Genomic DNA, 14,375 nt, shown 5'->3' with positions numbered 1-14,375 from the left:
TGATCAGGTTATAATGACTACATAAATCAAAGCAGTTTTACATCAAACTATCCTCCTCCCCAGGGAACTAAAGAAAATAATCTAGATTCCTCCTCCTTCCCTCGAGAACAATTTAGATAGATAAATAAGCCTCACTCATTCCTCTACACGCTGAAAAACGCTTGCCCACGACTACTGAACAATTTAGCAATGGGGGCTTTGTTGTAGTTCACGCTACGCTGCTGTCACGACTGGCACAGGGTAAGTTTGGCAGATTTCAAGGTGGGCTGAACTCGTGCAAAGCCAAGATACGCTTTCTAGATGCCTTCCTCCTTAGTAACAGAATTTCTAGAAAGGGCACCCAACAGCCTGCGAGACTCTTTTACAGCAAATCCCTGCAAACACCAATAAGGTAATTTAGAAGCAAAGTGCCCCCTTCAAACGAGGGATGCACATAACAACTTAGAAGGTCCAGAGCTTAGCAGCATCTTAATTAGGAACCCTCACCGGCGCTGAAGCACATTTACCAGAGAAGTCTCCTTTCTTCATCACAAATTTTTGCAGGACATGGGGAGGACACTATGGACATGACATGCAGATGGTTGGTACCTCAGATAGGCCAATGACACCAGCTTAATGCAAAATGTAAGTTAAGAAGAGAGAACTGGGATTTAACATTTGTCCATCCCACATGAATACCCTAAGCATGCAACAAAKGAGCACTTTTTCTTTCCCTTCACTGCTCAGGGCATGGTGGCTTTTGGCAAGCGTTCCTTACACACAGCGAGTTACAGGAGACCTGTTAATAGAATCATGTGCACCATATATGACAAGCTACACCACAGATGCAAGGTAGAAGCAGCAATGCTGTTTGACACAATGGAAGGAAATACAGAACCTGGCTCCATTTTTCACTTTCTCTAGTGCCTGTCTAGCATTTCAGGACCTGGGAAAAAAAAAAAAGTTAAAAGCAATACTTTCAACTTCCAATCCATTCTCCTTCAGAAATCATTAGCTGGATGCAGCATCCAGATACTTATCTAAAATATCCTCCTACTTTCAGACCCTTCTTTATGGGCTTGCAGCTTTCAAAGTAATAGTTTGTCACAGGCACAGAAGAGGCTATCATTCTGGGCTGTGTTAGGCCATTAGAGCAAAGTGCATCTCAGTGCCAAAAAGCATTTACTTGCTAGTGACAGTTTAAAAAAAAAAAAAAAAAAAAAAAAAGGCAAAGTGGAGCTAAGCATCCAGTTTGGTGCCTTGAACATCTCCTAAGCTTTATATGTGAGCAGAGTTAATTCTAGGCATAAAACTGGATAGGTGAGAAATCAGTCTAAAACTTTAGCTACTAAAGGAAGGAAGGAAATAAATAAATAATAAATAAATGTTTCCATGCAGACCAGAAGTTGACTCTGCAGGTGGCTAGGCTGACTATGAGCTCTGCAGAGCTCCATTGGACACACTGCTTTGCTGGGTCACACTGTTAGACCAGGCTGGTGAATGAATCCAGTTTTGTGCTGTTCTGGGTTAGGTAACTGCTGCACAACCTGAAGCACCCATTACAAATTATGGTTTGAGGAGTGTTTTTTCTTTTGTTGTTGTTTTTGGTCGCTCAAGATCTRACTTGGTTGCTCTAATTACATGGGAACTAGGGGAAAGTAGCAGAGATGCAGCTCATTTACAGCTCACAGAGCAGGCTAATTAGCACATGAAATGCAAAAAGGCTGCAGACCACATATGCACTAACCTTTAAAAACAAGAACTCCCGACTATGGCAAGCTGCCTGATTAGAGCAGTTGGAGCAGAGATGTCTCCCGAGTCCGTGTCCAGAAGGCACGGGCGGCTTCGCTGCACACGCAGAGATGAGCCGCGCTCACTCAGACTCGGAGAAACAGGCTGGACGCGCATGCAGATCTGGCCTTTAGCTTTACAGAGCACCCCAAGCTGCCAGCAGTCCAGAGCCAGAAACAGGAGAAGGGCTTTCCTCAGGCTTCAGTGAATACCTTCTCGGGCTATTCAGCTGTCACCCACCTGGTAAGGAGAGCTAGTGACACTTACTGTGCCTTGTGCTGCTTGGAGAGCCAAAGATGAYGAGCACTAGAAGTCAATAACTAGCAGACTGAGACAACAGTCCATTTTTGGGTCTGTTGGCATTCACCAACTAGTTAAAACTTCAACAGAAAGCATCACAGGTGTCCCTTCACACCACACACCTTTCCCCACGCACACATTCTCCACATACCTCAAATAAAAATCTCAAGGTATCTGTTAATCCATCCAGTCCCAACACAAAGTCAGCCTATCTTATTCCTTCCACCTTCTCCTTCCTGATGCTACAGCTGTGCAGCAAACCAAGGGTCACTCCCCTGGACCCTTTGTAAGCTGCATCATTTTTAAAATTAAAATAGATTTGCATGAAAAAGCAAGTATTGCTACAAAGTGACTCACTGCAAGTTGGACTTGACCAAAACACAGTGCTTTGTTAAAAGTGACAGAATTACAGCCCATTAAATCACAGTAACAAGCACTCAGCCTCACCTTACAGGACTGCAGCAAGTAATTGGAATCGCTTGGCCTGGACCGCTGGGCAGGCCGGGGCTCTGCTCAAAGCTGCAGCAGCACAAAGCCCACAGCAGTTGAAGTGCACGGCCCCTTTCAAGCACTACGGTGCACTGACTTCAGAGCAAAGATCTCAGGCGCGCTCCGAGTGACTGAAGGCCAAGGCACAAACGGATCCGAGCCACAGCAGCGAGCCCGGGACCTGTTGTCAGTGCACGGACTTGATCCTGCGTAGGGACTGATGAGCCCACAGGGAACAGCCCTGCCGGAGAGCTTAAAGCTTAAAGCCGAGCACATGAAAAGGGGTCTCCTCGTAAAAGCATCTTGCTCCCTCTCGTCAGGGCACGTTCAGAGAATAATGCCTGGCTTTTCCACAGTGTCAGTTGGAACCTGCACACAAATTTATTCTCAACAATGATTTGAAAAGCAGAATAACTAGACACAATGGTTTCCAGGAAAGGCACAACTGAGGCCAACGTTTTTTATTTACCCTTACTTCCTAAGAGAGGGAGAGAGCTTAAAATAAGGATTTCCAGAGGCAGTATTTCCCCAGTATGCAGCTTCCCACCCACTCTTGCAGCCCTAGTGCATTTGCTCAGACTTCACATTACTTCAAAGGGACTAATCCAACTTCCCTTAATTTCTCACATCACTTCTATATAGTGATAGTTACTTCAAAATTAGCTGGTCCAGAGCTAATTTTGAGAGCTAATTACAGAGCTGCTACAAACAGAGCTACTCTTCYTACTCCTAAGATGCCACCATCTAAACTGCTATTTCAGACTCCAAATCACAATCTACACAGTCTTGCTCCTTTGTCGGCCACAGGAGCTTGTCTGCTCACTCTGGAAACTTAGTCTTGGCATGCAGGATCCATTTGCTTCAATATTTAGGGTAACCCTGTCAAGGCAGCTACTGATTTATTAGACTCAGCATCACATCAACTTTGTGTCAGAAGGAATCTGGAACCGTCTTGTCCATGGGCTGACAGACTCAACKCCAGCAGCCACAATGAGCTGCAGCAGGTTTTACAGAACATCACCAGTCCTTTTTCTCTTCCCAGCTTGGAGACAGAGGCTCATGAAGTCCTAGAGCCTATCCCTGCTGCCTCTGAAATAAGCAGAGAAATCTTAATATCTGTGAATTTGTTCCAACACCTTATAAACAGTTTTCTAAAAATATGAGTGTCCAACAGGCTTAATATCTCACAGGTTGGAATTGGTATGGAGAAAACGTTCAGTTTTTCTCTACTATCTCAGTATTACAGATCAAAAGCATCTGTACGGTGAACAACAGTATGATAAGAAGGTTGATTCAAGGGTAGGTATAGGCAGACAACTCCCTACACCCCAGTCTTTCTTTACTCTTCTTGTTTCCAGGTTTCACCATTCCCTTTAAAATACCCCTATTCATTTTCTGGCATGCTTATTCAAGCACCCATCTCTAACCATATAGTTCCAGTCCTGCAGACTATCCCCCCATATTATCACTCCTCCTACAGGGCTTTGCAGAACTTGTAAAAATCACACGACATTTTAAGCWTCCAACAGCAATCTTCTGAATGGTGTTCTTCAGAAGTCAATAGAACTAAAATCAAGAGCAGAAAACCCTGAAAGCTTTAACTCTTCTCAGATTTTGACAACCTTAATTTCAGACAACTAGATTTCCATTTTTGATTTCTTAAATGAAACCTATGTTAGCTTCTCCAAACTTTTAAGCAATAATCAGATGTTTTCACATCTAGTTATACAGCAATTATACAGAACATTCAYGTAAACTTCCCAAGAAGTATCTACATCAAGAATTTTGATTTTTCCTCTTAAACCTAGCATACTGTTGCTAACAAAAATTTTCATGTAATACTGTAGCATAGAAAAAAATCCTCTTGATTTTGGGAGATTTTATTGTTTTTTCAAATAGTAGAATTCTTCAACATTTTAGATAAAGTATTAGTCAAGACAGGAAACAATCCAGAAGGCTAATGACCTTTTTACTTTGAGYTCTTAAAAATCAATCCAGAAATGCCTGGCAGCGAACACAGCTCACATCACTCCAACAAGCGTTTCCTAGAAATAAGCAAGTAGCAACAAAGTTATGAAGTCAGCTCCTTTCTGAAGGCCAAGTTATTATAAGTGGCTATTATAGGCTATTTTAAGACAGCCCTAGTTCTGAGCAGAGGACACCATCTATACCACATCCCTTCACACCAACACGATCATGAGTTTTAGATCTAGTCAGCCACATCAAGCAAACAGGTCCAAAATGCATAGACCCAGTTTCTGCTCTTAACAAGGTTAGTATTAAAGAGGGAACAACTCTACCTTTGTAGCTCCAGTCATCTCATCTTTCATAAGAAATCTTCTGACCATTACCAATTTTTATATGACTGGGACTTAAATAAATGGCTTCCCTCGTTTGAAGCATAGATGACCGACTACAAGAAAACAGTTCTTCATGTTCAGATATTCATTTCCAGCCCCTGGAAAGTTCAGGTGCCTATTTGAGGGCTGTCCCCCCTGCTACTTAAACTCTCTGTTTGAAGAGCTGTTTAAAACTCTCCATTCTACACATTTCCTTCCATCTGGGAAACTCATATGCACAAACTGTAGCATCAAATACACTGGTTGACTTCACCTGCTAAAATCCAGCTAGCCCTTGCTTTAGGTACCCAGAGCCTCTCRTGRATCTGTCCCAAGTTTCCAAGGAAGRCCCACTTTCCAACAGACAGATGAGGCTGATCATTCCTCGCATAACAAGGAGGTGCCTCCGGCAGATGGGGTTACACAGCGTGTAGAACGGGCTGCCCAGAGCAGGGATTTAATTAGAAGTGCTGTTAAACAGATACGGCTGCAAGAACAGCACTGAGGCCCATCCTCAAGTGGAAGGTAGCTCAGGAGAATTGGAGAATTCTGCAAAAATCTGTTTGCAGCATCTCCTTTATCAAACAAAAAAATAAATTTGCATTGTTCCTACCCCATGTGCTATATTCTCTGTTAAAGAGATCTATGAAGACTTTGCAGAGATCTTGTTTTTTAGAAACAGATAGTTAGCCATTGGCAGATCTCCATTAAAGTCAATGGTTCCTCCCAAAAGAATATTTTTAATAGCCTGTAGCAATTTAATAGTAATATAAACTGTGAAGTAAGCTCCCAGACCTCCAATGATTATTTGCAGAAGTACTTTCATAAAACCATAGAGATCGTAAAATAAACCAGGCTCCCTGATAGCAGGGCCCAATTTTGAAAGTTCTACATGTTATTTTTAGTTTAAGATTGTTTTCTGGGTTGTAAACAGGCCCTGTAACAGGTAACACATTTTCCAGCAAGACAAATGCTTTGTGAGGCTTTTCTAACATCCATCAAATTGCCAGGATTATTTGTATTAAATACTTCTACCATGCTGAGGCAGTAATCTATGTATATTAATTCAACTGCATGTGTTATCTTAAAGGGTTCCACTTCTAGGAATCATTCTTTTTCAAAAGGAAAAAAAAAAAAGTTCATCTTCTAAGATACAGAACTTAATTCTCATATGCAAATTACTTTAGCATTTCCTGTTTTGCTTTAAAATGTACATGAACTTTAGGGTTTTCTTAAATCCTTTTTAAATGTGTGCATATAAGCTCAGATAGGATACTTCTGGTGACTGTATGAATTAAAATTGTAAAACTATAGTTATTACATCTTCACAATGGAAAAGACAGACAAGCTAAAATATCATTTTGACATATCACCCAGCTAACATAAGTAGTTTCCATGTTAAAGAGATGCTTGCTGAAGCAGAAAGCATCACACCCACTATATGTCCTTTGCTTTAGGATAAGTGAAACAAACACACCGTGCAAACAACTTCACATTCAGTAAGTTCCTAGCCACAATTCACTCCTTTTTTTACCCTAGACTGGGTTAGGAGTTGGATCTTTCACATAAAGCATCTTTACTTTGGAAAACTAAGAGCTTCACTAGTAAGGCAGATAGGACTGCTTCAACACAGGGAAGTTTGAGGATAGCAGGAGGAGCACATGAGAGCAAACACTACTGTAGATGGTGTCACCTCTATTTTAAGCCTTAAAAATGTAAGGGACATAGTCTATCCCTGCCTTTGAATTTTTCTTGGAAGATTGTCYAGTAACTCAGTCTCCTCATATTGCCTATCCAGAGCTTTGATCCACCTTGCACCACAAGAGATAGAACATCACCATATGCAGAATGCAGTTCAACCCTGATGTACCTTTAAAAAAAAAATATATCAGTGCTTTTGGAAAGAGAAATGGGGATGCAGTGGATATACTGGCACACAAACCAGATGCGTTCATAATAGACATAGCTTGGAAGAAAGGGTGCAGTCAAGTCTGTGTTATCTTAAGGTATTTCATATCTCCTGGAAAACACTGAAGACGAGAAAATCTCTTTGGATGCCAGTGCTCCTAGTCTAGTCCAATGCTTCTATTAAAATACTGTGCAGAGACGAACAAGACTCTAGAGGTCCCTTCCAACCTTAAATATTCTGAAATTATGGAAACTTCTGAAAGACTGCAAACCAGCTTTCGATATATACACGTCTTGACCCGAGCGCTCCCTGCTCCACACCAACACATCTCAGCAGCTTCTCCGAGGCACTTCGGTTTGACCTGCACTCTCTTGCCTTCAGCTGGGTACTGCTTTAGGCAGCTGCAGGTCATCGAAGAGGTTTCCCTCTGACACTAATAGCACCGTGTCACTTAATGCAATAAGACACTCCAAGTGTGTTACTAGTACACCAAGAGGCAGGGACTGATAGCTAACCCCACAGCATCCATGTCCTATATATCGAGAGGCAGGGACAGCCCAGATGCCTATGGGCTCCAYAGGGTCTTCTGAGGGGAACAGCACCATCTCTGAGGCTCTGCATGGGGACTGATGGCAACTCAACACTGCACCCAGGCTTTGCCCAGGTAAAGGCTGCAGAGATCACTCGCTGTCCCTCCTGTCCTGGGTCTGTAGCTCCTGCTTCTAATACAGTTGTAACCACGGCAGGAGAGGACAGTCTTAGAGCAGATCCTGTGCCCTATAGTCCTTAAACTGAAACATACCTTCCAGCAGAGCAGAGCTTAGGGGTGGCTGCAAGAACAGCAAACTGAGCCTTGAATCATTGGCAGCTCGACGGGGCCGTGAGCTTGCAACAGCTTAGCCCRGGAGGAAAGGAGATGGGAGTACAAGGAGCCCTTTCCTTTTAAGACTCTTTTGGCAAGTTCTTAACCTGAAAAATGCTCCAAGTTGATCTTACATCGTCACATCCTCCTGTTCATAAAAGCAGTGGATTTTAGGTGATGTCAGAGTGCTAATCCAGCACTTGGGTAGGAGCACCACAGTTTAAGAAGAGCATCCTTTCTTCCAAATGTATTAGGGAGAAATATATTGGCTCTACAGAAGACATGTGCTCCCAATGTTGCTATGGAAACTATTCTATTAAATATGCAAAGTTAATATTTAAAATCTACATAAATAGACCAAGTACAAAACTATAACTGGCCCAAATTACATTTTGAAATTAAGTAGAGCCTATCAGAATTGCCATTTTTCTTTAACAGAAGTGCAGYTTGGTTTTTGAGCGAGGTGCTTTTCTGCATCTCTTTCTTTCCAAACCAAGCACCYGCACCCCAGCTATTCTGAAAAGTCACTTCTTGAGATAATTTGTGGAGGCAAGCTCTGCTCCTAGTTCCCTTGGTGATGGAATTACCATAACATTATAGAGGAAAACCCAGGAGCTGAATTCTGTCTGCAAAGACAATTCACTGATTATAGCTGTGCCACCATAATATTGGAAGGTATTTTAATAACTCCCACTWACACCTCACCACGCACATAGTACTGAAATCCTTCTCAATTAAACGGGAGTTCCTGCATAAGGYTGAAGCCAGGTTCTCCTTCCTATAATTTTCATGGTATGGGGATAACATTCTTCTTTGAAAGTTTCCTGTTGAACATGTTAAAGTCTGTACAAATATTTTCCCTTCTCATGCCACCTCAAACTCGCAGGGGTGTAATGCGTGCTACTAGAAAACAAACTTTGCACAGCTCCATCTCCTCCGAAGAGCCAAGTTTTCATTTGCCACCCATTAAATGTAGGAATTAAAGCTCTTCCTAAAGCCTCATGGCAGCTCCAGGTGGTCAGGATCAGCCCAGGACACACACACCTGCATCAAGGAGGGAAGGCAATTCCCAGAGCAACAAGGAGACATCTCAGCTGTGTCCTGGGAAGCGAGAACTGACAGCTACAGTTCTGCAGAAATCTAAGCTAGTCTTGAATTTAAACTTCCTCTTCCAAAAGAACATTTAACATTCGTTCCATTTCCATGAGCTCAGTGTGGGTCTCCATTTCTCCGTGTTTGTTRTTTGGCAGCCAAAGTGCACATAAGAAGAGGACAAGGCACACTATTCCTCACCCTCCCACAGGAGAAGGGTATTAGAAAGCAGGAACCAATGAAGGTTAGAAGCTTTAGCAGCATTTAAGCTTATGCAGATGTGCCCTGTTCACAGACCCATGAGGTTTCACTTTTACCCTATGGAAGGATGTGTCACAGTTTAATCTCACCTGTCATTTATGATGGAACAATCTGAATGCTTCAGATGGAAGAGGACAGTTAGAATATGCTAATCCTGCCAGATTTACTGCAACTTCTCTCATAATAAAGTTATCTCCATCTATCACTGAATCACACAGCTCATAAAGAATGAATTACACCCAGCAAATCCACATATATCATCTTCCACTTATGAAGATGCCTGCTGGAATACTATTAAATGCTTTCTAGTTTCCAAGCAAGATGTTACTAAAATTGTACAGAAACCACTGAATCATCTAGCACAAGGATGCAACATTAATCATAAAAAAAAAAAAAAAAAAAAAAAAAAAAAAAAAAAACACCTTCCAGTTATGTGCTATTTTGTAAAAGTGCTGTTTTCCTAAAAGGACTCTTGTGCCTCTATAACTTAACCTCATTAAGGGTATAGCTGTGTCCTATCACTCAACATCCAGCTTTTTCCTCTGGTTCTTACATCCAGCCGGGAAAGGCCCAAGGGAAGGGCTGTAGTTTTACTGAGAAGCAGCAACTCAGAAAACAAAACNAAAAAAAAAAAAAAAAAAAAAAAAAAAAAAAAAAAAAAAACACACCTTCCAGGTAATCCCACCAACCTCCCCTCATAACAAATCTCAATGTAAAATTCATGCCCTAAATAATAATTCAAAACTGCCAATTTAGTAATGGATCAGTTCCCGATAACCACTAGAAATGAGTTACTCTCCCGTCCTGGGGCAAATACACCAGCTAGAACATTTCCCGCGCACAAAGCCTTCCTCAGTCCACGGAGACACGGAGCACACAGGGCTCATCCCCAGCCACACGTGGGGCTCAGAAGGGACCGAGCAGCAGCATCCCAGGAAGGGCAGGCACACACCGCACCTTGAAAGAGAAAGAAGAACCAGCCTGCCACTATTGTAGGTCCAGAACCTACAACTAGAACGAAGGACATATGAGAGTTTAATAAAAAATAAATAAAACAAAAATAGAGAAGTTTAAGATAAAATAGCAAGCTAAAGGAAGCAGGGAAGGAGGATTTGGGGAGATTCTCATTGCAGTAACTTAAAGACAACTAACATAAAGCCATAAAGATACTACAGAGTCCTCACCCAGCCTGTGTAAAAATACTATAAACCCGAGATCGAAGCAGCTTCTCCCACAAGGCACTTTCTCCGCCGGGCTCGCGGCCCCCTCGCTGCCCAGCCCGGGGAGCTGAGCCCCGCACGCCGCCGCCTTCCTCCCGACCACCTCCTCCTCCTCCTCCTCCTCCTCCTCCTCGCAGCCGTCCCCAGCAGCCCCATCCCAGCGCTGCCGGCCGCAGGGCTGCCCCGCTCCAGAGCCGGCCGGGGGGCAGCGCAGCCGGCCCCGCGGGAGGGACCCGCGTCTCCCAAAACACACGAGCGCCTACATACATGAATGTGCACAGCGCATACACACAGACACGCAATTAGGTGCCTTATTTCGCTCCATTCCTCTCCCCCGCCCCAGGTTTCCCGGCGCATCTCCCCTCCGGAGGAGCCGCAGGGCGCAGCTTGCAGAAGACAAAGAAAAATTAGGCAATCTCGCCCGGCCCGAGGCGGGTGCCCCCGCGGTGCCCGGCGCCGGGCGAGCGGGGCCAGCGCTCACCCCCAGGCGCCTGCTGCGGATGCGCACGTAGCCCTGCTTGACGATGTCGTTGAAATTGGAGGCCATCCCTGCGCGCAGGGTCCGGGGCACCGCTCAGGGATCGCGCATGGTGCGCGGCCGCCCCGCGCTGCTCCGCGCCGGGAAGGAGCTGCCGGCGGCGCCGCCCCCGCGCTGCGCCGCCCCCCCGGCCCCCGCCCGGCTCCGGTGCCCGCGCTCCCCTCCCTTGAATGCTTGTGGTTCCCCGCTCCAAACAAAAAAGTGTTTTCCAGGGGCAGAGGGTCCTGCAACCCCCGGTGCGCGGGCGGCTGCTCAACCTGCGAAGCCCCCGTGMAGGAGCTGCAGGTGGCAGGAAGCAGGGCTCCCCCTCGAGCCACAGCATCCAGGGCCTCCTGCTTTCCCAGAAAGTCCCGCAGATGCCTCCAAGACGGCCAAGTGGCCCAGCGCCAGGGTCTCCGGCTGGAGACCCRTAACGTGAGCTGCTGTCCAGGGTGCCCTTCATGACGTGGAAATGCCACGCAAGCATCTGCGGCCGTTTCTGGGCAGCATGAGGTTGTGTCAATACCAGARCCTGTCCCCAGAGTGCTGCTGCACCCACTGAGTCCTCCAAGAAGGTGCARAGGCTGCTGAGTGTGCCAAGGAGTCCGTGCAAGAGGGAACACCAGGGGCCAGCCCCACAGGGGTTGCCTGTCAGGGACACGCTATAAATACTGCGTCCTGGAGAAACAMGCTGTTCATCATTTCATAGCATCTTTTAATAGCATGCCCAATATAGACATTGTGAGGAGGAGGGCAGCCGGATGACTTGGAGGGTTATCATGCCCTGGGAAGGCAAGCAGGGCAGCAAGGTGGCAGGACAAGCAGGAACTCCCAGGGAATCTCCAAACAACATAAAAGTGCCCTTGGGTTTCAATATTGAACACTAAAGCCTCTGCCTGAAGGACCTTAAGTCTTATCAGCACCTGGACTTTCTCTATTAAAATTCCCTCTGTGTTTCAAGATCCATTTGTGTGAAGGTCCTGAAATTTCTAAGCCTTGAGGTCACCCATCCCGCAGAGCCTCCGCAGCCCCCAGGCAGCTCAGGACAGTGAACACCTCACAGCCACACAGGGCAAGGGGCAAGTCACGTCCAGGCACATTTAGTTGTTCAATGGCTACAAAACGCACCTGTGATAAAACCGACCTCTCTCTGGTTTACAAGTAGCTCCCTCAGCTGATCCTGATTATTGTGCTGTGGAAGATGAGGTGAGACRCTTTCGGTTCTTATTGCAAGAGGTGACGCTTTGCAGGACTTCGCTAAGTATTAATTGATGGAGTGGATTACAGACAGTGTCGGACTCTCTGGGAGAAGAGATATTTCACTTAAGATGAAAGAGGGAAGGTTACAGTCCTTGCCTCACAGCAGACTTTATTATTTTACACTTCCCTCTCCTTTGCACTGTGTTATTTATCCAATGCATAAAATAGAGCAGCTGCAGCTAGAAACCACGAAAATGTCCATACCACAGCACCAGAATACCCCAGAAATGAGAAGATAATCCTGAGATGCAGAAGTCCTCCCACTAGAAAAACCAAAGAGAGCCCCCAAAAGAGCACAGAGGTCACATTACAAAGGGTCGATGGCTAACTGCATATTCTGCCAAGTATCATCTTTTTTTGCTGAATACGATGTGCAGAACCAAGAACGCTGCTAATACCAACTCCATAATACTGTTCAAGAGACTTCATTGCTAGTTGAGCACTGAGAAGGGTTACAGCACCCAGCCAGCTTCCTCTTGCATACGTGTGTGCAACCATCGTTCACAGTCTCTAGCACCAGAAAACACTAATGCTAGAGGAGTCAAATATATCCAAAATGCAGGAAAGAAAAATAACATGAGCATTTATTTGGTTTCATTAATATTTGTAGCAGGGAACAAACTACAGAGCCGAGTAGTTGCCTTTTCAACAGATCAAGACCTTTCCTCTAATCCCCTGCAGTACCTGGGAGCACACGCTGCTGGTTTCATTAGGCACCAGCATACTCTTACAAACACATTCCCAAGAGCTTTGCTAAGGAAAGGTGGAATTAAGCACATGCTTTTCCTTTGATGAATTGGGAAGCTGGTGTCCATTTAATGTTTTTACTTTGAACAGCGTAAATCCTTTGCACGTGCTAAAGTTTAAAGGAAAAATTGATTTGAATTCCCCCATGTGTGATATGTTTCAAAAGCGTTCCAGGAAATCTCTTCGTTCAGAATTGCAGCCCAGTACTTCACTGCAAAAAAAGCCCTGCTTACTGGCTTTTCAATACTGATGCAAATASGTGTTCACCATTTTGACAGGAGTCCCTCTCTCACTTCTGTAAGGGTCTACTGACCATCTGTACTCCCTATAAGCAAATACTGCACATGTTTATATTAAAAAAAAAAAAAGAAAAACTTTTTAATAAGGTTTTCATTGAAATGCAAATTCCTCTTGTTTTAATGGCAATGTTATTGCTGTTTTTTCCAAGGAAGATCAAGTCAAGGGTCATGCTGAAGTACTAGTCTGTTGCTAATGATTTGAGAGGATTACTGTAACATTCTAATCTCATAATAACATACTATTATATTACTCTACCATGAGCTTGTTTGCTTTTCGGGCCCCAGGAACAGAAATCGCTGTTACACATTTTTAATTTAAAATGATGGTATAGGTTAGTTTTTCAAAAGGCCACTGTGGCATATAAAAAAAAAAAGTTGTGTTCACCATATCATATTTGCAGCACATCACCTCCAGTCCCCACGATGTTATTTCCTCTCTGTCTAAGGGCCATCCTTGACAAGCATTTTCGGGACTTATCAAGCTAAAGACGATGGAAACAGCAGAGCCATCTTAAGGAAGCAGCATTTTCTGTGGAAGATATTTCCTTGAACAGATGGAGCTCATCCTGATTAAACATTGCCTGACGAAAAATTTCTGATTTGATCACCCTGAAATGATTTTGTGCAAATGTGTAAGATGTGCCAGTAGATTTTTTTGTGTGTGTGTGTGTGAAAAGCTCCCATAATGTTTTGCTTCAATAAAGTGAAAATGCCATCATTTTTCTTTCCACTATTGTTTTGATTTTTCAGACTAGCTTAGAAATTCTAAGAGATTTTGAAGACATTAGGTATAAAGTTATAATAGTGAACGGCACACACAAGTTACTGGCAGATATCAGTTAGGGCTAAAACATGCAAATTTGTGAGACTAAACAGTTAACTTGGAAAAAAAAAAGTCATAAAAAGAATATAGGTATATAACTACTCCCACAGTAAATAGGAAAGTACCTCCCAGYATAAACAGCTGATAATCAATATTTAATGAAAATAAATAAACCATTATCCAGGCTAACATGCCATTCTGTACAGTAGTATTGCAGAATCAGGCACTGAAATKACCTTACCTCTGCATGATTCACTCCAATAATTTTTCTTTATTTAGGCCAAGGTGGTGAGAAGCAAAGACAGCAAGAAGGAAACCAAATCAAATGCATCTTTTTACTGGAAACTCTGGTTCTGATTGTAATATTTTGTCCGTAACGAAATTACTGTCAACACAGTGAATGTYAAGAGAGCAATAAATATGCACTTAATTTTGCTCACTCTGTGTTTCTGGGACACCTACAGCATCCAKGCAGCTTCCCCACCCC

At 43.9% G+C, this 14,375-nt stretch overlaps 1 protein-coding gene across 4 annotated transcripts in view; it reads right to left on the bottom strand.

The window, feature by feature from the left end:
• DOK5 (docking protein 5) overlaps positions 1-10,829 on the bottom strand; it is a 31,834-nt gene extending 21,005 nt beyond the window's left edge. For all 4 annotated transcript variants that reach the window (XM_026042223.1, XM_026042224.1, XM_026042226.1 and 1 more), the window contains exon 1: positions 10,724-10,829. In XM_026042223.1, coding sequence (XP_025898008.1) covers positions 10,724-10,789 — 66 coding nt within the window. In that variant the 5' untranslated portion in view covers positions 10,790-10,829. The remainder of the gene's footprint in view (positions 1-10,723) is intronic.
• Between the last annotated feature and the right edge of the window lie 3,546 nt (positions 10,830-14,375).

The sequence above is a fragment of the Nothoprocta perdicaria genome, unplaced genomic scaffold (genome assembly GCF_003342845.1).
Source record: "Nothoprocta perdicaria isolate Ctin4 unplaced genomic scaffold, notPer1 scaffold_3, whole genome shotgun sequence".
Taxonomy (NCBI): Eukaryota; Metazoa; Chordata; class Aves; order Tinamiformes; family Tinamidae; genus Nothoprocta; species Nothoprocta perdicaria.
Note: the sequence above shows the minus strand (reverse complement) of the source record. Positions and strands in the feature narration are given on the sequence as shown.